At 57.9% G+C, this 24,775-nt stretch overlaps 2 protein-coding genes across 6 annotated transcripts; both read left to right on the top strand.

Moving 5' to 3' along the window:
- Positions 1-1,408: 1,408 nt before the first annotated feature.
- On the top strand, positions 1,409-12,874 carry CSK (C-terminal Src kinase). Of its 5 annotated transcripts, none has more exons than XM_074917482.1 (14): positions 1,409-1,707; positions 7,516-7,593; positions 7,978-8,091; positions 8,724-8,836; positions 9,494-9,713; positions 10,180-10,273; positions 10,351-10,416; positions 10,556-10,655; positions 10,805-10,895; positions 11,150-11,223; positions 11,338-11,437; positions 11,480-11,533; positions 11,757-11,843; positions 11,957-12,874. In XM_074917482.1, exons 2-14 carry the CDS (start codon positions 7,579-7,581, stop codon positions 12,137-12,139), a joined length of 1,311 nt encoding a protein of 436 aa, XP_074773583.1. In that variant the 5' UTR covers positions 1,409-1,707; positions 7,516-7,578; the 3' UTR covers positions 12,140-12,874. The 5 variants fall into 5 exon arrangements, with proteins under 5 accessions (XP_074773583.1, XP_074773582.1, XP_074773580.1 ...); XM_074917479.1 differs by adding an exon at positions 5,652-5,858 and having other exon boundaries at positions 1,418-1,707; positions 11,338-11,533; XM_074917481.1 differs by having other exon boundaries at positions 1,412-1,707; positions 10,180-10,270; positions 11,338-11,533.
- Positions 12,875-21,095: 8,221 nt separating this feature from the next.
- CPLX3 (complexin 3) lies at positions 21,096-24,775 on the top strand. Its single transcript, XM_074917534.1, has 3 exons — positions 21,096-21,805; positions 22,150-22,237; positions 23,589-24,775. The coding sequence occupies exons 1-3, from the start codon at positions 21,645-21,647 to the stop codon at positions 23,811-23,813; spliced, it is 474 nt and encodes a 157-aa protein (XP_074773635.1). The 5' UTR covers positions 21,096-21,644; the 3' UTR covers positions 23,814-24,775.

Here is a 24,775-nt window from a genome sequence, read left to right as displayed (position 1 = left end):
GGGAAGTTGGCTGCAATCTCTGCCCACGCAGTGACATTCTTCAGAGCCTCCCCAGGCCAGCAGAGCCGCGGGCATTGTCCCCCATGTCTGGGCTGATTTTTGGTCACCTGTGCCTCGGCAGGGGGATTCGGAAGCAGGGGGAGAAGCGAGGGCTAACCAGAAGGTGTAGGGAGGCCGGTGCCCGGGCTTCCTGCTTCGCTGTACACGGCCGTGGCAGCGCCGGGGCAGGAAGTGACAATCACCTCGGCGTCGGTGAGGCACCATTGCTCGTTCTGGCGGCCCGTGGCTAGCATGGCCCGTGGCCAGTTTGGCAGAAAGCGGGAGGTTCTCTGTCCCTGCCAGACCCGCTGCCTGGGCAACGCTGCCCTGCCCCAGCACCCGTGAGCACGCACCCTTCCCCAGGGGATGGATGCGCCGAGGATGGAGCTGGTACCTGCTCACCCCAAGGGACCAGCATGGTGGCGGGTGGGGAAATGCGTTGGGCTGCCCAAAGGCTGTTCCCTCTCTCCCACCCCTCTTTCCACCCCGTTCGCCTGCCGGAACAGACCCCAACACCGAAGGCACGCTTGCAGGTGGTCCAGGGGCCTGGCTGGCCCCCCACCCCAACACCACCCCGCTGCCTCCCGCAGACAGCGAGACACCGGCCAGGGGAGCGAGAGGCAGCGGGGAGTTGCCCAACCCCGGGCCACCTCGCTGCGGCCAGACCCCACCGCCCCCAGCCCATCACCACCATCACCATCATTAGGTGTCTAATTATCGTTCTTGATATTGTATTATAGGAGCATACAATGGTTTGGATTGGAAGGGACCTTAAAAGCCATCAGGATGTTAGGTTTGGTTAGGTTATAGTATGTTATATTACATAATGCTGTGTTTTATTATGTTATGTTGTATTACGTTATGTTATATTATGTTCTAGTGTATTATGTTACATATTATATTGTTATTTTAATATCTTGTTATTTGAGCATTTTATGATTATTTATTGTTGCTTTAGTAGTGGTTGTATTTTAGTATTATTTTACATTAGTTCGGTACTTTTTTGCCCCCATGCGAGCACCCACCCACAGGCACCCCCGGCCCATGAAGGAGCCCTGGGGGACGGTGTGGGGCCGGGGCTGCGGGGGGGCAGCATGGCTCGGAGTGGGGCTGGTGGGGGTCCCGGTGGGGCCCCGGACCCAGTGCGGGTCCCGGTGCGGGTGCGGGTCCCGGTGCGGGTGCCGGTGCGTGTCCCGGTGCGAGTCCCGCTGTGGGTGCCGGTCCCGGTGGGGTCCCGGCGCGGGTGGCGGCGGCGGTGCCCGGCAGGTGGCGGCCCCGCGCCGTGCCCCGCCGTGCCGCGCCGTGCGGTGCGGTGCCGGGCCGGGCCGTGCCGGCGCAGGCGCGCTGCTCGGGGCGCTCCGATTCCGGGCGCCGCTTCCTTCCAGCAGGCCCCGCCGCCCCGGGCGGACCCCGCGCCCCTCGCCCGGCCCAGGTGGGCGGCGGACGCGCCGCTCCCCCGCCTCGCACCCCCCCTCCCCACCGCCCTCCCGGCCCCGCCGCGCCGGGATCGGCCCCGCCGGGCGGCGGCGGCGGCTGCTCCGGCGGCTCCGGCTTCCTCCGCCCCTTCCGCCCCCCCGCGCCCCCCCGCCGGCCCAGCCGAGCCCGGAGGCCCCCGGCAGCGCCGCATGGAGCAGCCGGCGGCGGGCTGAGCCCCCTGCCCGGAGGGAGGTGAGTGCCGCTCCCCGGCCCCGCGCCGCACCGGGGACCCCAGCAGCCCGCGGACCGGAGTGTGTGTGGGGGGGGGTGTTGGCGGGGAGGCATCGCGGGGGGTGCTCGCCCACCCCCACGCCGCATCCCCCCGTGTTTGGGGGCAGCGCCCCCGCCGCGGGGCGCGGGGGGGGGGGGGGGCGGAGCGGGGCCGGGGGCCGGGAGCGCGGCGGCCGCGGAGCCCAGACAATGGGGCCTGCGGGGCGGGCCGGGGGAGGCGGGGGGGGCGGAGGGGATGCGCGGGGTACAGCCGCCTCCGTGCCGCTTGACCTGGTGGGTGACCCCGTCACAGGCCGCTTCTGCTCCCGCTCGGCCACTGTCCCCAGGGACCCCATCACCCCCCAGCCGGGGGCCGCATCCTTCCAGCCCCGGCGATGGAGAGCGCCGGGGACCCCGGCAGCATCCCCTTCTCCGGGAGGGGCTGTCGCCTCGCACCCAAACCCACTGCCCGGCCGGGGGGCTGCCACCTCTTCCTCCCGCCCCATCCCCTTCCGATACAAAGGCTGGGGCCGGTTTGGTACCGTGAGGCCGAGCCCCAAGCTGCTGGCGGGGTTTTTGAGAGCGGTTGGGGCGGAAGGAGGGAGCGCGGTCTGGGCGTCAAAAGGGGCTGGCAGCAAATTTTTTTATTTTTTTTTTCTTTGGTCAATAAGGCAGTGACGGGTTATTTATAGCTGCGGCTGTTGCTTGTAGGTTTATCGAGAGCGAAAGGGGCTGTGCCATCGTGCGGAAAAAGAAGTAAAAATAATTAAAACCAAAGGTGCGAGGGCCAGGGAGCAGGAGGAGGGGGACGGCTGCCACCGCCTCAGGACAGAGGGGATCTCGCCCCCCACACTGCCACAGGGTTTGTTCCCACCAGACCCCCGCAGGAGCCCACCCTGGCAAGGCGGAGCGTGGCCAGAGAGGTCCGTGGAAATGTGTCGGAGGGATGCAGGAGGTTTCGGGAGCATCCCTGGGGGTCCCCATCCTCCCGTTCCTCTTTGAGCGCTGGTGGGATGATAGTGATGAAGCAAAGCCTCACGATGGGGAGCGACACTGGGATAAGCCCCCCGGGATGCTGTCCGTGTGAACCCAGGGAGTTTTGGGGTGCGCTCTGCCGTGCGACCACTGCCTCTCCCCGCTGTCTTTTCGGTTTTGGGTGGGTGTTTGCAAAAAAACCTTTCAGCCGCATCCTGGCGTGCCCCAAGCCCGCGCCGGGGCAGCGTCACGGGCAGCTGCTCCTCTCTGCACCATGTGCTTGTCCCTGGGGACACCCTGAAACCCTCTGGGACCTAGGAGGGAGATGCCAGGACAATTTGTGGGGTAACAAGGGACGGAAAATCGCCCTGGTGAGATTTTTTGTAGGAAAGAGGAGGACCATGAAAACCCCTCTACGATGGGGTTGCCAGGAGCAGCATCTCTCTGGGCCTCCACCTGCCTCCATCTATCCCCCAGGCACCTTCTGTAATCTGAACAGCAGCACCTTCTCTTTTTCTTTTCAAAAGAAGAAAAGCACTCCCCCCAAAAAAAGGAAGACTCCCCCCTTTCCCCCGGTGGGGCACCCACTCGAGGCTGGGTTGGGGGAGCAGCAGCGAAACCCTCCCTGCAGACGCAGCCAGCTCGCTGATGAGATAAAGGAGGAACATTTTTCTTTCGATTATAGTAATCGTAGGTGTTACTTGTAATAACAGGAGATAAGATCTTTTGGAGAGAGTGAGGATGTTGTCTGGTTTTGGGTTGGTTTTTTTTTTTTGAAGTTTAAAGAAACTCGAGTTGCTGAGCGTTGGGAGATGTTTCGGTGAGGGTGAGATGGATGAGCGGAGCGGGGTGGATGCGGATGGCGCCCACGTGCCTATTTCTGACGGGAATGAAGCTTTCCTACCATCTACAACTAAACTTTATTTAAAATAGAGTTGTCCTTAGCTGGTCCTGGACAGGGTCTGCTCCCTGTTTCCCTCTGGCTAATTTGGTTTGAAATGGAAATGTAGCATCTTTCCCCCAACCCGTCTCATGGTGCTGGTGCTCTTCGGGTGGTGTTTGGTCCAGGGGTCCCAAGTTACCCCCAGGTGCCGGTCCCAGCCTGCCTACAGGTTTGGCACAGCACAATTTTGACTGGTGATTAACAAGAGGAAAGATTTCCACAGCTCGCTTCCCTTGTGCTCTTTGGATTATCAGGGTGGCAAAGGTATTCACTGTACCTGCCCTGCCTGCCTTCCAGGGCTCTTGCCTGCCAAGCTGGGCTTCCCGGAGGGAAATCCAGGAGCAGGGCTGGGAGGGAGGCAGTGGGGATGAGCACGATCCTCGGCCCTTCTTGTGATGCAGTGTCAGGCTGAGGTGCCTCACTGGGGTGCCTGTGCAGAGCGGCTCAAAGGATGCTGGGGTGGAGAGTGGGGAAGAAGGAGAGGTGGTTTTCCGGGGAGAAAAGGCTGCTGGGTTCCCCTGTGCACCCCGGCTGCTTCCCTGAGCCCCTCTTTGGGGATGGGGAGGTTCCAGGGGAATGAAACCCTCGCCTGGCAGGGCTGAAAATACCCAAACCTAGCACTCGGCTCTGCTGAGTTGCTCAGGCTGCTCCTTGGCTGTTTTTCTAAATTATTATTTATTTTTTTCAAGCTGACTTGTGTTGCTACGCATCCTCCTTGGGGAATCACCTCTGCTTTAAGAGAGAAGCGTTGGTAGCGGTGTTTTCCCGGAGCTTGCCAGCGGGGAGGGCAGGGGATGCTGCCTTTGGGCTCTGGATCCATGCCGGAATCACTGCATCCTTCTCCCAACCCAGCATCCCATAGGGATAAGCCAGGATGGCGGAAGCAAACGCGGGCACGAGGTTGAGGCCGGCCTGGGTGACGGCGGGTGACGCGCTCGGCAGGAACCGCTGGCTGTCACATGAGGCCACCGCAGGCAGCGGTGCCTTCGGGGGGCCGTTTGGCAGCGGCCCTGGCACTCGGTGCTCTTGGGGGTGTGTGGTTTCCTCCTCTTCGGAAAGCCTCAGCTTTGAGGTAGAAATTAGGTAACGATTTAAAAAAAAAAAAAAAAATAATCAGGCTGCTGCTTAAAAGCCACACTCGGAAGGAAGAAGGTCTGCACCAAAATGTAGAAGGGGGCATTAGGGGCTCTGCAAAGGTCAATTCCCGGTGCTGTTAACTGCCTCCCCCTGTAAAACTGATAAGCAAATTTTTTGTCCTATATTTATAACAATGCCACTGTCTGATGTCATGAATGTCCACAGTCCAGGAAGGTAAAAAAGCAGGGACCAGCTGGAGCATGTTCCTCTTGGTGGGATTTGCTGGGACAGTTTCCTCTTTAAAAGAGAAAAAAAATACTCTTTATAAAGGCTTGAAAGCCCGAAGGCAGGCTATAAATTTTGTATCCTCTCTGCATTTATAAAATATAAATGCTGGTGACACTCGTGAGCTGAAAGCCCAAACAACCGGCCTTCAGGATGGGAAAGATCCAGCTCTTACACGGAGTGGGAGGTGGTTTTTCCAGCCTCCAAATGGGCCGTGGTGCTGGGATGGACCCTTGGGCATCCAGGTGATGCTCCCCGGCATCCCAGCCCGGCTCCAGTGGGAAAACGTCAGCCAGAATTTTCCAGCTGGAGTCACATCTAGGATGAAACCTCCGTCCTGCTGCTTTTTGTCCTTTCGTTATTTTAAAATAGTGACGTTGGAGTGCCTGGCTGGTGGGAAGTGCTGACTCAGCGCTTTGAGGATGAGCTGCTCCTTGAGCAACACCCAGGGACAGCTCTTTCTCGTCATCCCCACAGGGTGCCGGATGGGGGACAGGGCCGAAAACACTGGCGATGGGAAATTCCCTCCACAGGGAAGCAGGGGCACCTTCTTCTTAAAACAGCTTCCTCCAGATTTTAGCCAAATCCCTCTATGGATTGATGGAAGGATATAGTTTATTCCCTGTTTTCTTGGTCTGTGTTTCAGGCTGGTGGTATCTGGACCTTTTGCTGAAATTTTTGCTCCACACCAGGTGTAAATTCAGAATTTGTCCAAAAATCAGCTTGCAAACGGAGAGAGTTTGAGCTGGGGCCGTTTTGGGTGGCTGCATTCCCAGCTGATGCCTTCCGGTGCAGCGTCACCCAGCACTGCCCTCCCTTGGGTCCTGGCCACCTCCGTGGCAGTGTCATCAAGGTGGGTTTGGGTGCCATCTCGAGAGGCTTTTCTTCATCAACAGCCCCAGTGCTGGCTGGGAAGAAAACCAACCTGACGCGTGAGGCCCAGACTCTGCGGTGAGGGGCTTCGTTGGAAACCCCAGCACTCAGCTTTGGGTCCCCAAACTCTGTCCTTAGGCTGAGCATCTGAGCCTCTATTTCTCCTCTCTGATACCAAAAATAAATTGACTTGTGATGTGTCCTTGCTCCGGGGGAAGGTGAAGGAGGTGGTGGCAGTGTGACGCCTTTTCCGGAGGGGTCCAGACATGGCTGTGGTGGAAACGGGGCCACGTTCGCACCCACTCTCTTCCTCCCCATGGTTCTGCCCCTTATCTTCTTCCTCCTCCCGTCTCTGCTGGCCTTGCCCCTCGTTTCAGTTCCTCCTTCCCAAAATATTTCAAGCTGCTGACAGCAGGGCTGGGAGCGGTGGCCGCTGATGGCCCTGAATCGTTACACTGAATTAACAAATACCTGGGTGGGTTTTGGGGTGCACGGGCGGGGGTGCCCTGCCTGCATCCTGTGCGCCCCACTCCGTGCCCCCAGCCCGCTGTGACCCCAGCGCCCCGGCCCAAGAAAGCCTGGTTTGATGCTGGGGCTGGTGACTTCATCTCTTCCCGGGGGTCGAAGCGGCGAGAATAAAGCCGGGTTTGTTCCCCTCCCACGCACCAGAGCAGGATGCGACCCAGCACGGGGCCTCGGGGCGCTGCCGGGGGGGAGCACAGCACCCCGTGTCAGTGTGTCCCCCTGGGATTTAGGAGCGGGTGGGAGCGCCTGTGTTCCAGAGTGCCGATGGGTTTTATCCTGCAGGGAATAGATTTATTTTATTTCTTTTGGAGGCCGGGCCTGGGAAGCTCCCAGGGCTGGATGTTTCCACACGTGGGTCACCGGGCACCGTGGGAGAGTGGGGCTGCGGCTGCGTGGCCCCCAGTGCTGCTGGGGAGGGGACTGGGATGCTTGCCGAGGTGTGAGCGTGGGACTCGGGGGAACTGCTCCTCGCTGGCTGGACCCCCTCGCTGCCCCGTGCCTCAGTTTCCCTTCTTGGTGCTGCAGGGACCATGATCAGCTTTGCTGGCGGCCCCCAGAGGTGGGAGGAAGAGGCTTTGCAGGATGAGGCCGGGGCGATTTTGCAAAGCCAGAGGGGTTTGAAGCTTCTCCCTGCTGGTTCCCAGCTGGCCACCACGGTGCAGTAACTGCCCTGGGCTGGGGAATGGGCTTCAGCTGGTGCTGGAAGTCCTCTCTGCTCCCTTCCCGCCCCCAGGCATCTCCATCCCTCTGTACCGTACTGGTTTTTTCCTTGGATTGTTGATGCAGATGCTGCGGTGGCCGTGCAGAAGGTAAAACCTCAGCGCTTAAGAAGCTGTATCCTTGCAAATACCTTATAATCTGGGTGAGGAGCTCCGTGCCAGCCTGGTCCCTGACTGCAGGGGGGGCTGAGCGAACCCAGAGCTCCCACTTTCACATCGATTTGGGGCCGTTTTGGAAGCAGCACCTCAGACAGGACCCCTTCCCTTCTTGGTGGTAGAAGCGATGCTCGCGTGGCCCAGGAGCCTCCTTTGTGGGGGAGCTGCTCCCTGTGCATTGTCCTTACACAGCCCTCCCCGCCGTGCCTGCTTCTCAGTTGTCCTTTCCCCTTCCAGGTCTCATGGTACCAAGTGACGTGTCCCCCCTGTGAGATTTGCGCCCCCCAACCTCCTGAGAAGATGTCAGGGATGCAGGTAAGCGCCGGGCAGGGAGGAGAGGCAGGGATGGAGCAGGCTCTGCAGCCATTCGGAGGCGGCCCCAGGGCTCAGGAGGGACATGGGGACACTTGTCTCTGTCCCCCGGTGCTCCTGCAGAAGCTCAGCACTGCAGGGACCTGCGGTTTTCTCTGTGTGTGTGTCCCTCTCCGTCCCTATCACAACAGAAAAGCACCATCTGAGCTCCCCTGGCTGCCCAAAATCCCCCGAACTGCTTCTGGTTTAAGTGAATCCTGTTTGGATTTACATCAGAGGGACAGGAGCCCCACATGCCTGTAGTGGGGGTCCCTGTGGGTCAAGGGGGGCCGGGGGTGGGAGACGGGCCCAGCTGGGCTCTGACGCCCTCCCCCTCTCCCCGGCCAGGCCGTTTGGCCGTCCGGTACAGAATGTATCGCCAAGTACAACTTCCACGGTACCGCCGAGCAGGACCTGCCCTTCAGCAAAGGAGACGTCCTTACCATTGTTGCTGTCACCAAGGTAAGGCCATCGCCTCCCCACGGCCCCCCGGCGGCTGCTGACACACCCCCGTGCCAGGATTTCCAGGAGATGCCGGGAGCATCCCTGCATCCCGTGACACGGATGTGGGGTTTGCCGTGCCGGTGGGATCCCCTGGTCCCACTGGAAGTCCCGCAGAGCCAGCAGGGCAGGAATCGGGCCACATGTTTGGTTAATTAATTCCTGGCCTCGTTAGTTAAGGTTTCTCCAAAATGTAAGCCTCTCGAGTGCCTCCTGGGAGGTGGAGGAGGGAGGGGAGAGGCTCACAGTCCGGGAGCGATGCTGTGCTTAATGCTGGGGGAGGAAAAAAGAGGGGTCCGTGGGTCAGGGGGCTCCGGGATGCCCGGCAGCCTGGGGGGTGGATAACAGTGACCCCCACAGGGCCACCAGCATCGGGGTCTGCTGGCCCCAGCACCAACCCTGCCCTCTGCGGCTGTCTCCTGCCCACCCCATCCTGCCTGCAGCCAGGCAGGGGGTGTCGGGGTGCTTGGGGACGCACAGGCAGCTGCCTGGGGAAGGAGGGGCAGCGCTGACACCCACGTGGGCTCCTTTGGTGGGTCACTGCCACCCCCAGGGGCCACGGGCTCATCGTGACATCTCTGCTGTCCCCGCAGGATCCCAATTGGTACAAGGCGAAGAACAAGGTGGGCCGGGAGGGCATCATCCCTGCTAACTACGTGCAGAAGCGGGAAGGAGTGAAAGCTGGGATCAAGCTCAGCCTCATGCCGTGAGTATCCACCGGGGACTCTGCCGAGGCAAATCTGGGGGCAGCTGGCAACTGTGTCGGACCAAGGACCCTGTTGATTCCGTGTCCCAACAGAAGCAACATCACCTGCGGGGCTTAGCGACATTGAAGGGCAGAAGGGACAGGGGCTTTCCCAGCAGTGCTGATTTGGGACCCGTTGCCTCTGGGGAAGGCTCTGAGCACCTTTAGAGCTGCCTGCGATGCTGGGAAGATGATGAGTGGTTGGATCTCATTTCAAAATGGGTCTTTTACCCAAAGTTGTGGTTGTAAAGGCTGCTGGGAGAAAGGAGGGGGGTTGCTATGGGGTCTGTGTAGGAGATAGGCAGACAGACAGATGGATAGATGGTTTTAATGTCCCTGCTGCATCCCAGAGCCACCAGTGACCCCCAGTCTGGAGGAGCTGGGGCTGCCATGGGGAGGAAGCCCCCAGGGGTGTGTGGAGGGGCTAATTCCTGGGCTGGGGAGCAGGAAGGAGCTGTGTTGTGGGGTGGATGGGGGCAGCGAGGAGCACGGACAAGCTGGCCCCGTGCAGGCAGGGCTCAAGGCTGCTCCCCATCGCCATCCCCCCCAAACGCAGCCTCATGGGGGTCCGGCCAGCACCTCCTCGGTCCTTGACCTGCCCTGTGTGCCCCGTTGCAGGTGGTTTCACGGGAAGATCACGCGGGAGCAGGCGGAGCGGCTGCTGTACCCACCCGAGACAGGGCTTTTCCTGGTGCGGGAGAGCACCAACTACCCCGGGGACTACACCCTGTGCGTCAGCTGCGAGGGGAAGGTGGAGCACTACCGCATCATCTACTCCTCCAGCAAGCTGAGCATCGACGAGGAGGTCTACTTCGAAAACCTTATGCAGCTGGTGGAGGTGAGATCTCACCTGGTGATGGGAGCTGCCACCGCTCCTGTCCCCCTCAGCCAGCCCTGGGGACTGTAGGTGTGAGCTTTGGGACACACGCGTAAGGGTCAGAGCTTGTGGGGCTGCAGGTGTGGAGCCCAGGAGATGGTGGGACCTTCTCTGCTGAGCCCAGGGGTCAGAGCTGCTGGGAACAGACCCCTGGGGCAATGAGGGGGGAATGCGGGGAGGCTAGATGGACAGGGCAGGATGCACAGGGGACAGAGGGATCAGGCGGGGGGACAGGGACACGCCCCCCCCCACCCGAGCCCCCACTGGGCCCATCCGTGGCCTCGTGCTGCCACCTGGTGGGATCCCCGAGCCCGGCATCGCCTTGGCAGGGACCCCCCACCCCAGGGTGTCACGCACACTGCTGCCTGTTCCCCGTGGCTGTGGTGGCCCGGCAGCAGGTCTGCCTCTCACCCCCGTCTTCCCCCAGCATTACACCACGGACGCGGACGGGCTCTGCACCCGCCTCATCAAACCCAAGGTGATGGAGGGGACGGTGGCAGCACAGGACGAGTTCTCCCGCAGTGAGTGACCATGGCCCTTCCCCGGCTCCTGGGAACGCCCCCCAGCACCCCCTCACTCTCCCTTTTCCCCCACACAGGCGGCTGGGCCCTCAACATGAAGGACCTCAAGTTGCTGCAGATCATTGGCAAAGGGGAATTCGGAGGTGAGCCCTGCGTCCCCAACGCTGTGGTGGCCCTAACGGTTGGGGGGGCTCTTCTGCCACCCCCCCACGGTGATGGTGGGACCGCAGGAGGCTGGGATGCTTCCCCGTGCCTCCCATGCCCATTTCTCCTGGCTCGCAGATGTGATGCTGGGGGATTACCGGGGGAACAAAGTCGCCGTGAAGTGCATTAAAAACGATGCCACAGCGCAAGCCTTTCTGGCAGAGGCGTCCGTGATGACGTGAGTGTTACCAGAGGCGGGGACGATGCAAGGGAGGGGGCACCTCTGTCCGTAGATGCAGAGGCGGGTGGTCCCTGATGCCCTGCAGGGACCGTAGGAGCCCCCACTTCTCCCCAAAACCCTGCCCTGAGCCCTCCCCCACTGCGCAGGCAGCTCCGACACAGCAACTTGGTGCAGCTCCTGGGGGTGATCGTGGAGGAGAAGAGTGGCCTTTACATCGTCACTGAGTACATGGCCAAGGTGAGACCCTCACCCCAGGCACCTTCCCCCTTCGCCCTCCTCCCCAGCACCCCCCAGGGTCCCAGGGCTTCACCCTAGCAGACCCAGCTGGGTTGTCCCAGCTTGGGTGACATCTCCCTGGGGCCACTATGGTGTTTGGGGGTGGCATCGCTGGCTCTGAGGAAGCGACGTCATCCCTGGGTCGTGCCCCACGTGGGAGGGGGCAGCAGGTGGGGTGCTGACCCCGGTGGCACCATCTCTCTCCATCCCTCCAGGGCAGCTTAGTAGACTACCTGCGGTCACGCGGGCGGTCGGTCCTCGGTGCAGACTGCCTGCTGAAATTCTCCTTGTAAGTACGGCAGCGAGAGGCACCCAGGGTTGGCCATGCCCACCACCCTGACCTGTCCCCAGCTGCGTTTTGGGGCCACATCACTAACCCCCTTCTCCCTCCCACTCCAACCAGAGATGTCTGTGAAGCCATGGAGTACCTGGAAGCCAACAACTTTGTCCACCGGGACCTGGCGGCGAGGAACGTCCTGGTCTCAGAGGACAACATCGCCAAGGTCAGCGATTTCGGCCTGACCAAGGAAGCCTCCTCCACGCAGGACACGGGGAAGCTGCCGGTGAAGTGGACGGCACCAGAAGCACTTAGAGAAAAGGTGGGTGAGAAAAGAGGAGGGCCCTGGGCTGTGGGGATGTGGTGGAGGCTGGAAAAAGGGGGCACATCCTGGGCTGCCCTAAATTTTTCATGCAGAGCTGGTGCTTGAGTCCTCGTTCCTGCTGTCTGACCCCCAAAAGTCTGCCCTGAGGGTGGGGAATATCTGCTGACCACCCCCATCCCTGCCTGAGCCCCCTCACAGGGCTTCTGTCCCCTCTCTCCAGAAATTCTCCACCAAGTCGGATGTGTGGAGCTTCGGGATCCTCCTCTGGGAAATCTACTCCTTCGGGCGAGTGCCTTATCCGAGAATCGTAAGCGAGGACCACCCCCCTCCCCTCAGGGCTGCTTTGGGGGGGGCTGAACCCCTGTTTGTTGGGGGAAACCCACGCACCCCCATCCTGAAACCCCTCCCCTGTACCCCCAGCCCCTGAAGGACGTGGTACCCCGCGTGGAGAAGGGCTATAAGATGGATGCTCCCGACGGCTGCCCCGCCGTCGTCTACGAGGTGATGAAGAAGTGCTGGACCCTGGACCCCGGGCACCGGCCGTCCTTCCACCAGCTCCGCGAACAGCTAGTGCATATCAAAGAGAAGGAGCTCTACCTGTGAGGGGGGGCTCGCCCACCCCGGCAGCCGGAGGGGACCCACGCTGGGGGGGGAACTGGGATGTGGGCAGCCCCCCTGCCCGGCCCCCGCACCGGGAGCGGCTGGGAGGGAGCCCTGGGGGTGTTTCTCCCCCACCCCCCAATTCTCCCGGTTGCTTCCAAACTTCCAAATCAGTCTTTTTTTTTTTTTTTTTTTTCAGGTTTTGGTTGTTTGTTTTTTTTTTGTCTCCCAGGTTATTTTGGGGTTTTTTTGATTTTTGGGTGGTGTTCTTTTTTTGTTTTCTCAGTTTTGGGGTTTATTTTGTTGTTTTTTTGTTGTTTTTTATTATTTCAAGCAGGACCCAGCTAAGCGCTGGGCATTTTACTAAAGTACGAATCTTATTTTTTAATGTAAGTAAAAGAAGAAAAAAAAAAAAAAGAGAGAGAGAAGAAGGTTAATAAAAGAAGAATAATAATAAAATAAATAAGCCAATGAAACGGACACACGAAAAGGAAACCCCAACGACAGAAGTGATGGTTAAAGGGGAGACGCTGGACTCGCTGCCTGGTCGGGAGAGTGCGGCCGCGTCCCCGCAAGACGCTTTTTTTTGGGTTGTTTTGCTTTAAACTCGTTGCAATGTTTGCATGCTGTCTCCAGAGGCCTTTTTTTCCAGTCCTGTCCAGTGCTTTATTCTCATGTAATGCTACCGACTGTGAGATTAAAACTGTAATAAAAAAACCATTCCATACGGACGCGGCACATCCCGCCTCACCGCCCCTCTGTCTCTGCTCCCATGGGATGCAGCCCTGGGGGGAACACAGCACCCTGGGGGTCCTGGGATCCCCTGGAGGAGTACAAGGTAGGGACGGTGCCCCCAATTCTGCTTGTGGTCCACATGTGGCTGGGATGAGCATCACTTGGGCATCACTTGTCTCCATCCTGCCCATAAGAACTGGTGAAGTTGTGACAGTGATGAAGCTGCCAAGTGATGGCAAAGCTTCCCTTTAAGTCAGGCTTTATCTTCCACCCTTGAAGATGCTTGGACCAGGCAGGGGAAAGGCTAGAGGCTGAGCTGTGGACCTTGTTCCTTGCACTGCTTGACTCAACCAAGGGGCTAAAGACAGGACCCCCCCCATGTCCTGGACCCCCAACCCCAAAGCAAGTGTCCCCACAGGGTTCCCGCTGCGTTGAAGAGTGTTGAGTGGAGATGATGTCTAGCACACAGGGCTTGGCAGGTTTAAAATAGTTCCCTTCATCCATGGAGAATTATTCAGCGTTAAATGATGAGCAGGGCATCGGCTTTACCAGCTGCCTGGTTCGCAAGCTGGAGTCGGGAGCTTGGGGTCTATTTTAGGCCAGGATTGGGACCGAGACTCATCTTGGGGGTTGAAGGAAAAAATGGGTGGGCTCTGGGACAGAGCAGGCACAACTCAGCTCTAGGTGGGATGGAGGATGGAGTGACACAGCCTTCAAGAGCCCTTCGGCGCGGAGGGGAGGTGGCAGTAGCTACAGAAGCTGAATGCTCCAACCCCCTTCTCCTGAGACCTCAGGGTGTCCAGTGGCTGGAGGGGCCAGGACAGGGATGTGATGGAGCTTGATCCACCATAGGATTTCATTTCCCCTGGACTAACCCCTCATTCTCTTGTCCACATCCCCCTCCCCATTCCTTCTAGTGCTCCGGCATGCCCCAGCCGTATAAGCAGCTTTACTTTTTGGGCTTATGAAGATTAAAGTCATTTACAGGCAAAGCCTGCAAGAAACATAGCTTTTGAAATGGCAAAAAATACCCAGCGCCTTCGTATGATGGTAGACATCGGTGAGCAGGGAGGAGGTTTCGCATCCCAACTGGTTCCCTCTCCCTGGGCTACCGCTGGCTGACAGACCCCTGCCAGCCATCAAAAAAAGGGGAGAAAACCTAACTTGAAACTCATTTAGACCTTTGGTTTTCCTCTAAATGGCACCGTGGTGCCGATCTCTGGGACTGTGACCAGTCCCATGGGCAGGAGTGGGGCTTTGGGGGTGTTTGATGCCACACCGACATCCTCAGCATCCTCTGGGATGTAGCTGAAGGATGCTGAGGGAGGACAGCTGTAAGAAATCCCATTCTTTACTGCAAAGAGCAGAGCTTAACACTGCCAAGCCCCTCCTGCTGCCAGTGTCCCTGCCTCAGTTTCCCCCATACAGCTGTTTGCTCCTGACTCCTGTCTCGGGGTTCCCCCTCCCTGCTTTGGGCTGCTGCCCCGTGATGCACAGCCAAGGACAGCCTGTATCCCACCAGGGGATTTCTCCCCAGGGATTTGGGGGCTGTTTTCATCACTGGCAAACACATCAGCAGCCACTGCGCCAGCGTGGGCAGAGGGGACAGGCTACTGGCTCCTGTGTGACACCCAGGGGCTACCGTGGCTCTCGGGGGCTGGCTCACATGTCCCCCTCCTCCTTCTCCTCCTCCTCCTCCTCCTCCCATTGGCGATGAGGAGATCGGCACTGGGCCCAGTTGTGTCAGCTCCCATCCTGCCTCAAGTTCGCAGCGTGAATCATCAGCGGCAAGAGCAGGCAGGGAGTTATCCTGCTGCCTGCGAGGCCAAAGCCGCCGAACGCTGGAGAGGCCATGCAACGGCACAAACCGACCTTGCCTGTCCCCCTAGACCTTTGCCACATGGCGTGGAAGGAGAACAGAGATGCAGGGTTTAAAAAGCTCCTGAAAATTCAGCCTCTGCTTCTGGCAGCCCTCATGCCTCTCTGCTCAGGAGCCCAGCTTGGCCGGGAGCTCAGCATCCAGCCGGCTCAGGGTACCTGCTGGCGGGCACCAGCCAGACCAGCACTGACCTGTGCTCAGAAGCTGCAGGAGGTGAAAGGACAATCTCTGAAGTCACACGGGCTTTGCTTTTCCTTCCCCATCCATCACCTTGCTGGCTTCTCCATGTGCCCTCCCCCCGCGCTGGACTCCCTGGGGTCACCCGGGCCAGAGCATCTCTTCCAGCGCCGCCGCTTGCTGCCTCTGGGTGCAGCCTGTCCCTGTCCCGCTGCCCTCTGCTCCCTGCAGATACCTCTCCCTTCTTCATCACGGCTCTTTGGCTTTGGCTCTTCCTGAGCACCTTCCCCTTGTCCCAGCCCTTGCCTGCCTTCTCCCCCTTATCCTGAGAGCCCCAGAGATGCAGCGAGCCTTCCTCTTCCCTAAACAAACAAAAAACCCAGACTCACTTCAAAAGAAACCAGAGCGCCCATCTGTTCTCAGCGCAATTCCAGCTGCAGCAGTCGCTCGCTGCTTCCCATTTCTCAGGGTTGCAAAGCATCCATCCCAAGAGAAGGGGGTGTAATGTGCCCGGGCAGGTCCCCTCCCAAGCTGCTCACTGCTTAATTCCCTCAGTGCTGCTTGGAGCAAGTTACCAGTGCTAATTACGGCCCGACAAGGCTCCTTCTGCTCCGTCCTTGCTGTGCAGGTTTCCAAACCCCTGGCAGACCTCGCCAGCATCTGTGCACTGCCTGCACCTCCTCCCCCTCCGCGACTGACTTTATCACGAGGACTATTTTTAGCGTGATGTACAAAGCCATTCCCGTCACCGTTCGGGTGTCGTTCACCTCTCCAGCTCCGCTCTCTGGCTTTTCCTTCTGAGCACTCCAGGAAATGAAGGCAAGGCTGGAAAGATCCCCCGTGGGAAAACTGTGCGTGTGTGTGACCGTGTGTGCGTTTGGGCTGGCGTGTGCCTTTGCTCCGGGCTTGCCTTCCACCACCGGCAGTGAAGCAGCACATGGTCTCCCCATGTGCCTGTTTACATGCTCTGTGTGTCTGTCCGTGTATATTTGTGTCACCGCTTGGGTGCAGACTCTGCCGTGGGAGTCCCCCCGCACCCCCAACCACCTCCTTCTTCTTCCTCACCCCCCAACAGCATCTCTCCTCCCAGTACATGTGCCGGCAGGGATTACAACTGCTCCCATCTGTGCTGTGACCTGCTCCCCTGTCTGGTTACCCTCCTCTTCTGATAACACCCCCAGACCCCCCCATCCCTTGGGGCAGAGGTTGTATGTCCCCTGCACACAGCTCTGACAGGACCAATCCCATCCCAACCCCCCCGAAATCCTCTGCTCAGAAATTCTGAATCTGGGCAGCCCCGTGCTCAGACAGCCACTGTGATGAGATGAGGGGGTCCAGAGGGAATTGAGGGAACATCTCACCAGCATCCCCCTCCTGGTTTCCCTTCCCAGGTTCCACCTGGGGTCTCTCAGGCGATGCTCTGCCAGGTGACCCCAAGGTGAGGAGGGGGCGCCCAGCCAGAGGTGTTGGGTTTGTCAGGGTACCTGGCTGCCACATCTCCTCCTGCCTAGAAATAAATGGGGAGGGCCTGATCCTTTCTGTGGGCTGGCACTAAACTTCCCTGGGCAGCGAGGGCTCTCATGGTCTTCAACTTGCGGAGATCTGAACAGAATAATTTGTATTGCACATACACGTCTGTATATACATGTGTGCATACCCACAACAGGGATTTAAGGGAACTATATCGCACAGAACAGTATAGGGCATTCACTATCAAAATAATACTAGCATTATAAAACTTTTTAGTTAACACTGGGAAAGAGAATAGATGGGCACAACCTTGTAAAGGACCTTGCAACTTCTTCCTTCGTGCCCCCTCTCACACTCAGCCTGCCCTGCCACAAGCAGAGGCAGTGACATCCCCGCTGAGGACTGCTCTGCAGGCACAGGGATGCACGAGAGCTTGGAATGCCATTAAACACAAGATTTTTCCAAATAATAAAAATTCATTACATGACCCAACACGTGACATACAGCCTATGTGATATATAGTGACATACAGCCTATGTGATATATAGCTCGCTCTGAGTATAATTAAGGCTTAATATCAAATAAGAACAGTAATGACACAAACACACACCCCCTTTGGGATTTCTTCATCCTTAGGTGATGATGACAGATTTTCAGAACTTAAAGGCTTGGTTCTATAGGAGTAGGAAGTACATTGAAATGGCCTCCCCGGGTCATGAAAAGGCAGCTTTGATTTCATTTCCATACAGAGCTGGCTGCTGCGTTGCATTTCATCTTCTTTGGCCAAGACAAACTCCAGACACATTTAGCTTTATTTAATTACATTCAAGTAACATGAAAGGAAGTAATTTTATTTGATAATTTACCACAGCCTTAACCTAAATTTTTTTATTCCCTATGTTAATGGCACGGTGGCACTTTTACCCCAGTGAGTGCTGGGCAGAAGAGAACCCACTGCCCTTTGAGGGGACGTCATGCTCAAGACCTTGGGATATTTTCTCCTGAACTTTTGACAGCTGAAGCTTGCAGTGGTCCATAACAGCGTCAGGACCCTGGCCGGGCTGTTCCCCTGAGGTCCCTCTGCATTCCCTCCCCACAGATCCCAGTGCTTCAGTGCCTCAGCATTTTCTTAATAACTTCTTAGAAGCTGTCACAGAGCCATAGTTACCTTCTTACAGCTAAGTAGTTTACACAGAGAAGCTGATTGTGCCGGTGAGGATGCACAACATACTTTCAGCGGCTGCTCTATGGAAAAAAAAATATGCTTCAGCAGAGATTAATTAGTATTGAGGTTTAATCGGTGGTCGCTCTATTGCTTTTTTGCTGTCACAGACCTCGGAGAAAGAGGGCAGGTGTCCCCCACTGTCCCCAAGGCAAGAGCCACGCCACCACTGGCCGTAGCTCTGCCCAGCATCTGGGTCCGTTCCAGAAGCCACCATCACGGGGTGGATGTCACTGTGCCTTGTCCCCATGTCTGGGTCAGGTGGCTGCCCTGGCTGGGTGGCAGCGATAGGCACAGCAGGGTACCCCTGTCCCCATCCCGCTGGGACATCCCCATCCACAGGTGGGAATAGCAATGGTAACTCTGCTCCTCTGAGTCAGGGCTGAGTGTGGAGGTCCCTGTGTTTGCAGTGCCTGTCCCCATCACAAGAAGTGACAATCAACTGCCAAGTGTAAGCCTGACTTATCCCAGCAGAGACGCTGCCTGCTTTGTTTAGAAACGCCTCTCATTTCCTCCCTTGTCACGTCTCCAGCACACACACACACGTCTTTCCAGGATTAACTCACCTACTCAGGGCCTTCAAAGGTTTAAACCTTTGTGTTCCCCTGGATTTCAGGCTGACAAGGATCAGGTCACGCTCTTTGATGTCCTTATGGCTACTGCATTGCAACTCAAAGTCACAGACCCTTCCCCTCCTATGTACAATCTACAGGACAACTCTAAGAATCAGACACTCCAGGAAAACCTCACCGTTTCTGGTCCCCTTCGGGGGTCTCTGAAGCATCCCTCTGGTTGAGGGAAGCACTTCCAGGTGTGGCTTTGAAGCCAGTTCTCCTGTTACCTGGAAAGAAGAGCTAGAATGATCCTTCTCACCAGGGCAGAGGAAACTGAACTACTTGCATCCTATTCAAATCAGGTGTCAATGCTGAGAGAGGATCCTCTTAACTTCCGCTGGCTTGTCTGAGGCTGGCTGCTACTGGGGGACGTTTCATCTCCCTCCCGTCTAATCCACGGAGATGTGTGATATAGCATAAGCTAATATAATAGGTCAAGCAAGGATTTACATCTCATTACTGCAGGTTAGAGTCCTGGGAGGAAGGATGAGTCATTCTTACTTGAATATATTTCAGGGATAAGGAACAGTTCAGCTGCCCGAAGAAAAGCAAATGGGAAATCAACCACCTTGAAGCATCGCCATGGGCTCGATCGCCAGCCCTCTGCACCCCTTGATTTCCCTCTCTCCTCTATCTCCAGACGGGACACTGGCCTTTCTGGAAAGAGAGGGGGCCAAAGAGCTAAGGGGATAGGAGAGCTGCCAGCAGCTGCAAGACCTTGCTGGAGACCTCCTTTGCCTTTAGCTCCACCCCTACAAAACCAGTTTCCCAACCACTCTGAGCTGCAAGAGGCTGCAAAGGTCAACCTCATGGTCCCTCTCCGTGGGGCACGTCCATGGTGAGTGAGCATCCCTGCCACGAGTGACCGGGTCCCAGCCGCTGCCAGTAGTCATGCGCTAATTTTCACCCAGCTGCTTTGGCCAAGCATTTCTGTGCATCAGGAGCTGTATCCTCTTAGTTTCTCAGACAGGGAGGCTACATGGTAGCTGACCCATCTAACCCAGCTGGAAAAAATCGGTCCTGACTTCAAGTCTCTTACTGTTAGTGAATGTTTAGATAGAAATCTGGCCTGAGAAAAGCTCCTAGGACCAGTCACGTCATAAGTCTGCTCTGAACTGACCCAAGGCTCAAACCTGCCCGGCATCCAAGGGCAAAGCAGCTCTGGGACACAAGCAGGGACGTTTTTCCTTCTCTCTGTCCCTCTTTTCATCCAGTCCTTGTCTAACTGACAGCCAGAACTTGATCACACTGTTGGCAATGGGATGTCTGCCTGGGGCTCTCAGCCCATTTCTAAGCAGGTTGTGAAAGCTTACTGTGGATTAAAATGTATTTTCCATGGGCTCTCAGTGGGAAAATTCTTAGGGGGTCTGCAGTTCGGTGTGAAAAGTGATAATCATTGCTACAAACAGTTGGTAGGACTCATGAGCAGACAGCTCCGTGTTGACTCAGGGGGAGCAGCAGCCACAGGGCCATCTGAGTCGGAGGGTGGGGGTTATGTGGGTGACACTGGACTTGTGCCCAGCGGTGCCTCGGATGGTTCTCCCTCAGCCCAGTGGCCATGTAGAGAGATGATTTGCACGTTCACATGAACTCAGGGCAACTGCTGGCATCATTCAGGGGGCTCTGCTCCGCCAGGATTTGGCCATGGCCCCAGAGAGCCTCCACTGGGGCAAATCCCCTTTTGTCACTTCCAAAAGTGACCTCCAATCCCTAAGAGCAGCAGCCACTGCCTAACTGATGACTGAATTATTATCCAAGAAAATGTATTCTTTTTTTTAAGTTTTCTTTTTAAGACAAATTTTTCCCCGGTGCAACCTTGGGCGAGGGTGAAACAGATAAGATGGGCCAGTTCCCCCTCCCTTTTTCACTTTATTTCCTGATGGCTGTTCCATCATTTTAATCTGCGGAGATTGTCTTTAAATTTCGGAAATGAAATGATTTCCCGCAAGCTGGGATTGGGGTTTGGATCCGCACTCGTTTTCTGTGAGCGGAGAAGGAAAAAGGGAGAAATGTGTGTTAAAGCCAGGCTGGCCATCTGGAAGGGAGGTACGTTTCTGATGCCATTAATTGCTCCCTCCCCAAGGCCTGCGATACGGCTGCAGTCAAAGGAAATAGCAAGAGTGGGAGTGGGAGTGGGAGTGGGGAGGCAGGAGGGCTGGAGGGGCCGAGGGAATTATGCAACGAAATCAATGCCTGCTCTGTCCTCGGCCTTCTGATTTAGGTGACCGATGAACGCATGGGTCCCAGGGGTGGCTCTGGTACATCAGCAAGGCAGTGTTTGTGCAGCTTTTATGTCAATTAATATCGTTAATACCACTAGGAAAGAGAGGAACAAGCTTCTGGGCACGCCAACCCTTAGATCTACCGGCAAACAACAGTTGTGACTCGTGTAGGGTACATATGGCTTTTACAGAGTGCGAAATCCGGTTTTTCTTCCAGCCAGACCCAAAGGATGGGGAACGGAGTGAGGAAAAAAGCTGTTGCTGTGGGTTTGCTCCAGCGCAGCCCCTCGATGGGATGAACAGTCAGGCTGTTGGAGCATCGCCAGCCGTCCCCGACAGCAGGAGACGGGGGCACGGTGTCCGGGGGGGGGTGGGGGGGGTCGGGCAGGGCTCACGGCGGCCCCCACCGTCCCGTCACCCACCCCCGGGGTCGGTCGTGCGGGCTGCGCCGGGAGCCGCTGCCTGCGGTCCTGGCGGCTCCGGGGGCTCCGTCCCCGATGAAGTTACCCCCGGGGGGTCGCGGGACTCTCCGTGGCCCCGGAGTGGGTTGGAGGCTGGGGGGGGGCGGCGGCTCCGCCTCTCGGCCGGGCGGGGACCGGGACCGGGCGGGACCGGGCGGGACCGGGCGGGGGCCGGGCGGGAGGCGGCGGGGCCGGGCGGGAGGCGGTGCCGCCGCCGCCGCTCGCACACCGGAGCTGTCCGTGTCCCGGTGCTGCAGCTCCCGCCGCTCCGCTCCCTCCCTCTCCGCGGCCAGCCCGGCCCCGCCATGGGCGGAGGGGCGGCGCGGCCCCGCTGAGCCCCGGACACCCCCGTTCCCCCGGGAACTCGGCTCCGCTGCACCCCGGCTCCTCCAATAACCCGGTACTCGGGCAGCCCCGCAGCTCGGTTCCACGGCACCCCGCAGCCCGGACACCCCCGGCAGCCCGGACACCCCCGGCAGCCCGCGAACTCGGCTCCGCTGACCACGACTCCTCGACAGCCCGGTGCTCCGGTGCCCCGGGAACTCGCACCCGCAGCACCGCAGCTTCCCGGCACCAAGTGCTCCGGTTCACTCAGCCCGGTCCCGCGGGCTCCCCCATAGCTCAGCACCCCCAGCTCCCCCGCTCCTCCGTACCCCAGAATTCCATCTCCCCGTTAGCCCCGGTTCCCACCGCTCCCCCGACCGCCGGGCTCCCCCGGGACCGCGGCCATGGCGTTCATGGTGAAGAGCATGGTGGGGGGGCAGCTGAAGAACCTGACGGGTGGTCTGGGGGGCGAGGAGAAGAGCGAGAGCGAGAAGTCCCCGGCCGAGGCGCAGGGCATGACCCGCGAGGAGTACGAGGAATATCAGCGGCAGCTGGTGGAGGAGAAGTAAGTGAAACCGGCATCGGGTACCGGGGGATCCCGGTGGGTAACGGGGTGCTCCGTCTGCAGCCCCCGGTCCCACACACGGGAGGCTGGGGGGAGACAGCGCTGGGGGCCGCAGGGCCCTGAGGGAGTTTAATGAACCCCCTAATCCCTTAATCCGCTTCCTCGCCCGGGAGATGGGATTGTTTTCTTCTTTCGGGCTGCACTGGGGGGGAGGCGGAATCTAGGGAACTGGGACTTTGCAGAGCAGATGGGGGGTACCCAGGCTGGGGGCGGTGGGGGGAGAGGTGCTCAAACGCGGGGACTGGGGGCCCCAGCTGCCGGTAACTGCCCCACATGGTTCACAGGATGGAGAGAGACGCCCAGTTTGCCCAGCGCAAGGCGGAGAGGGCCACGTTCAGGTCCCACTTCCGAGACAAGTACAGGCTCCCCAAGGTACGGCCGTGCCGGGCAGGGGGGCACACAGGGAGCCCTCAGCGGGGGCTTGGCGATGGGGTCGCGGGGGGCCAGACAACACCCCTGCTCTGCAGGGAGGGGAAGGGGCACCGGACCCTCTTGCCCGGGCAGGGTTTTGGGTTACAAAGCCCATGTGCAAATCAGTTGCCCTAAAAAGCATCCTTCCACGCAAATCTTGGCCCCTTCCCATCACCCTTGAGCACCACAAGCCACCAGCCCTAAACAGTAGGACCCCCGACACACCCCCTCTGCCTTGCTTGATCCCACTCTTCCTCTCTTTCGTGGCCTTAAATCCAGCTGGATGAGGGAAAGCCGCCTTTGCCCCAGACTCTCAGCGCCGTAGCTGGGAGCGGAGCTGGAGTTACACCTTCCCAGCTGGATTAGCCAGCTCCTTTCCCCAGATTATTTGGCAGACATTTCCTACCTAAACTCCTATTTTGGAATTTCCGCCTGATGAATTATTCACTAGAAACAATTTAATCAAGGGATAATTCAGCCATTCTTGGAACTGCCACAAGCTCTTCTCCCCCCAGCCCACCCTTTATTCAGCAAGAGTCTCTCAGTGGTGAATACTCTAAATTGGAGCTGGGCTAATATTAGTTCAGGAAGGTCAGCTAAGCCAAGTGATATTGTTCAGATTGTTTGATATTGTTCAGCCAGCCTGGATGCACACCCCACTGCTTCTCACACCGCCTTTTATTGCCAGGAAATAAACAGCTGGAGAATTAATTTTTCTCTTGCCAAAAGCTAGAAAAGGCAAAAAAAGAAAAGATGGAGATTTTTTTTTTTTCTCCAGGGGAAACAGGGATTTGTTCAGATCTGGCCCCCCGATCCTTTTGTTGCTTTCATGCTTGAGATGTCCCTTCTAATTTTTCGACAAGTTCCTTCTGCTCATCACTGATCCTGCCTGGCAGCTGCCTGCCTCTTGCAGTCTCCCCGTGGCTCTCCAGCGCAGAGCTGACCCCGATCTCCGGTGGGCGCAGTCATTAAGCATACGTATACCTTAATTGGGTGCCTAAACCTCCCCAACCACTCTAATGCGAGCTGAAAGCAATTTATACTGATGCTAGCACACTCGGGGTTCCATCTCCGCTCTCGCTGTGTCTGTTGGTGTGTGCCCAGGCTCTACTGAGCCGTGTCCCCTCTGGGTCAGTGTCCGACCCGCAGCACGAGCATGGCTGTGAGCCCCGGGGACCAACCCACGTGGACCTTAAAATGGGAAGACAGCCCAAAGCCCCTGCTGTGATCTTTGCATGTGCCTTTAGTGCCTCCAGAAGCCTCTCTTCCCACTGCAACATCCCCCGCCTGACTTTCTCCTGGCCCATTTCAGAATGAAACAGATGACAACCAGATCCAGCTGGTGGGAGGCGACGTGGAGCTGCCCAAAGAGCTGGCCAAGATGATCGAGCAGGACAACGAGGAGGAGGAAGAGAAGAACTCGGTTATTGGCCAGCTCAGCAACATCCAGAACCTGGACCTTGACTCCTTGAAAGACAAAGCTTCGGCCACACTAGAGGACCTGAAGCAATCGGCTGAGAAATGCGCCGTGATGTGAGGCGGCTGAATGCCCCCTCCCCATCAACATGACGGTGGGGCAGAAGGGAGGGCTTGCAGTGAAGGGTCTGGCGGTGGCTGTTGCCTGCAGCGGGGACCCCACTGATGTTGTCACCCTTGCCTTGTGTGAGTCGGGTCCTCCTTCTGAGCCGTGTGAGCCTCAAGTCCCTGACCCAAATGTCCCTGATGTGTGGTTTTTGTTTTGTTCTCTGGTCTGAGGTTAGAGCAAAGAGCCAGCATGTCCCCTCCATACCCCAACGCCTCCTCCTGTGCCCGTGGCAGTGTGTCTTTAGCGAGAGCTGGGAGGGTTGTAGGGAAGGAAAGCCCTGAGTGACCTCGGAGTGTTACTGAACCACATCAGTGCGGGAAGGCAAAGGCTTTCCAGCAGCGCTGTGGCCATACACCGTGTTTCTGCCTACACACTTCATCCAAGCCTCCTAGAAATGACAGGGAGGCTCCAAATTGCTTTGCAAGCATGAGGCACAATGTGAAATACCTCCCCCCCCCACCCCCCACCCCAGCCTGTATCCCTTACCCGTCACACAAAAAATGACATCTCGTCCATGCCAGAAATATCAACTGCTTTTTCCTTGAGGACCCCCCCAAAGGAGCCAGCTGGGAAGGATCCCATTTTGCCCAGCAGGAAGGGGGGTGTTGAGGACAAGAGGGATAAAACCTGAATTAATGCCAGAGAGGAATAAACCCCCTCCTCAGTGTTCATCTGAACCCACGCCAGCCCTTCCCCGGAGTCGCAGTGGCACACCCTCCCTCTCCCGGGGTGGGATCCACTCGTGTCCTTGTTCCTCCCAGGAGAACAAAGTGATAATAAGGGAAAATCTCCTCCTTTTCTGCCGTGCTGTAGTTGTGTGCTGTGCTCAGTTGAGTGTCTCTCCACCTCCTATGCTGTCCCCGTGCCATGGTACTGTTTAACTGATGGAATAAATACCAGGAGATGTCTATGCA

Source organism: Athene noctua, chromosome 13, assembly GCF_965140245.1.
Source record: "Athene noctua chromosome 13, bAthNoc1.hap1.1, whole genome shotgun sequence".
NCBI lineage: Eukaryota > Metazoa > Chordata > Aves > Strigiformes > Strigidae > Athene > Athene noctua.
This window is presented reverse-complemented; position numbering and strand designations above follow the sequence as displayed.

What these genes read in the sequence shown, in the direction of transcription:
- CSK (XM_074917478.1), top strand. An exon ending in ACCTTATGCAGCTGGTGGAG is followed by an intron (nt 9,714 to 10,179) that starts GTGAGATCTCAC and finishes GTCTTCCCCCAG; the next exon opens with CATTACACCACGGACGCGGA. An exon ending in TGGCAAAGGGGAATTCGGAG is followed by an intron (nt 10,417 to 10,555) that starts GTGAGCCCTGCG and finishes CCTGGCTCGCAG; the next exon opens with ATGTGATGCTGGGGGATTAC.
- CPLX3 (XM_074917534.1), top strand. Translation starts at nt 21,645, where the DNA reads ATGGCGTTCATGGTGAAGAGCATGGTGGGGGGGCAGCTGAAGAACCTG. An exon ending in CGGCAGCTGGTGGAGGAGAA is followed by an intron (nt 21,806 to 22,149) that starts GTAAGTGAAACC and finishes CATGGTTCACAG; the next exon opens with GATGGAGAGAGACGCCCAGT. An exon ending in ACAAGTACAGGCTCCCCAAG is followed by an intron (nt 22,238 to 23,588) that starts GTACGGCCGTGC and finishes GGCCCATTTCAG; the next exon opens with AATGAAACAGATGACAACCA.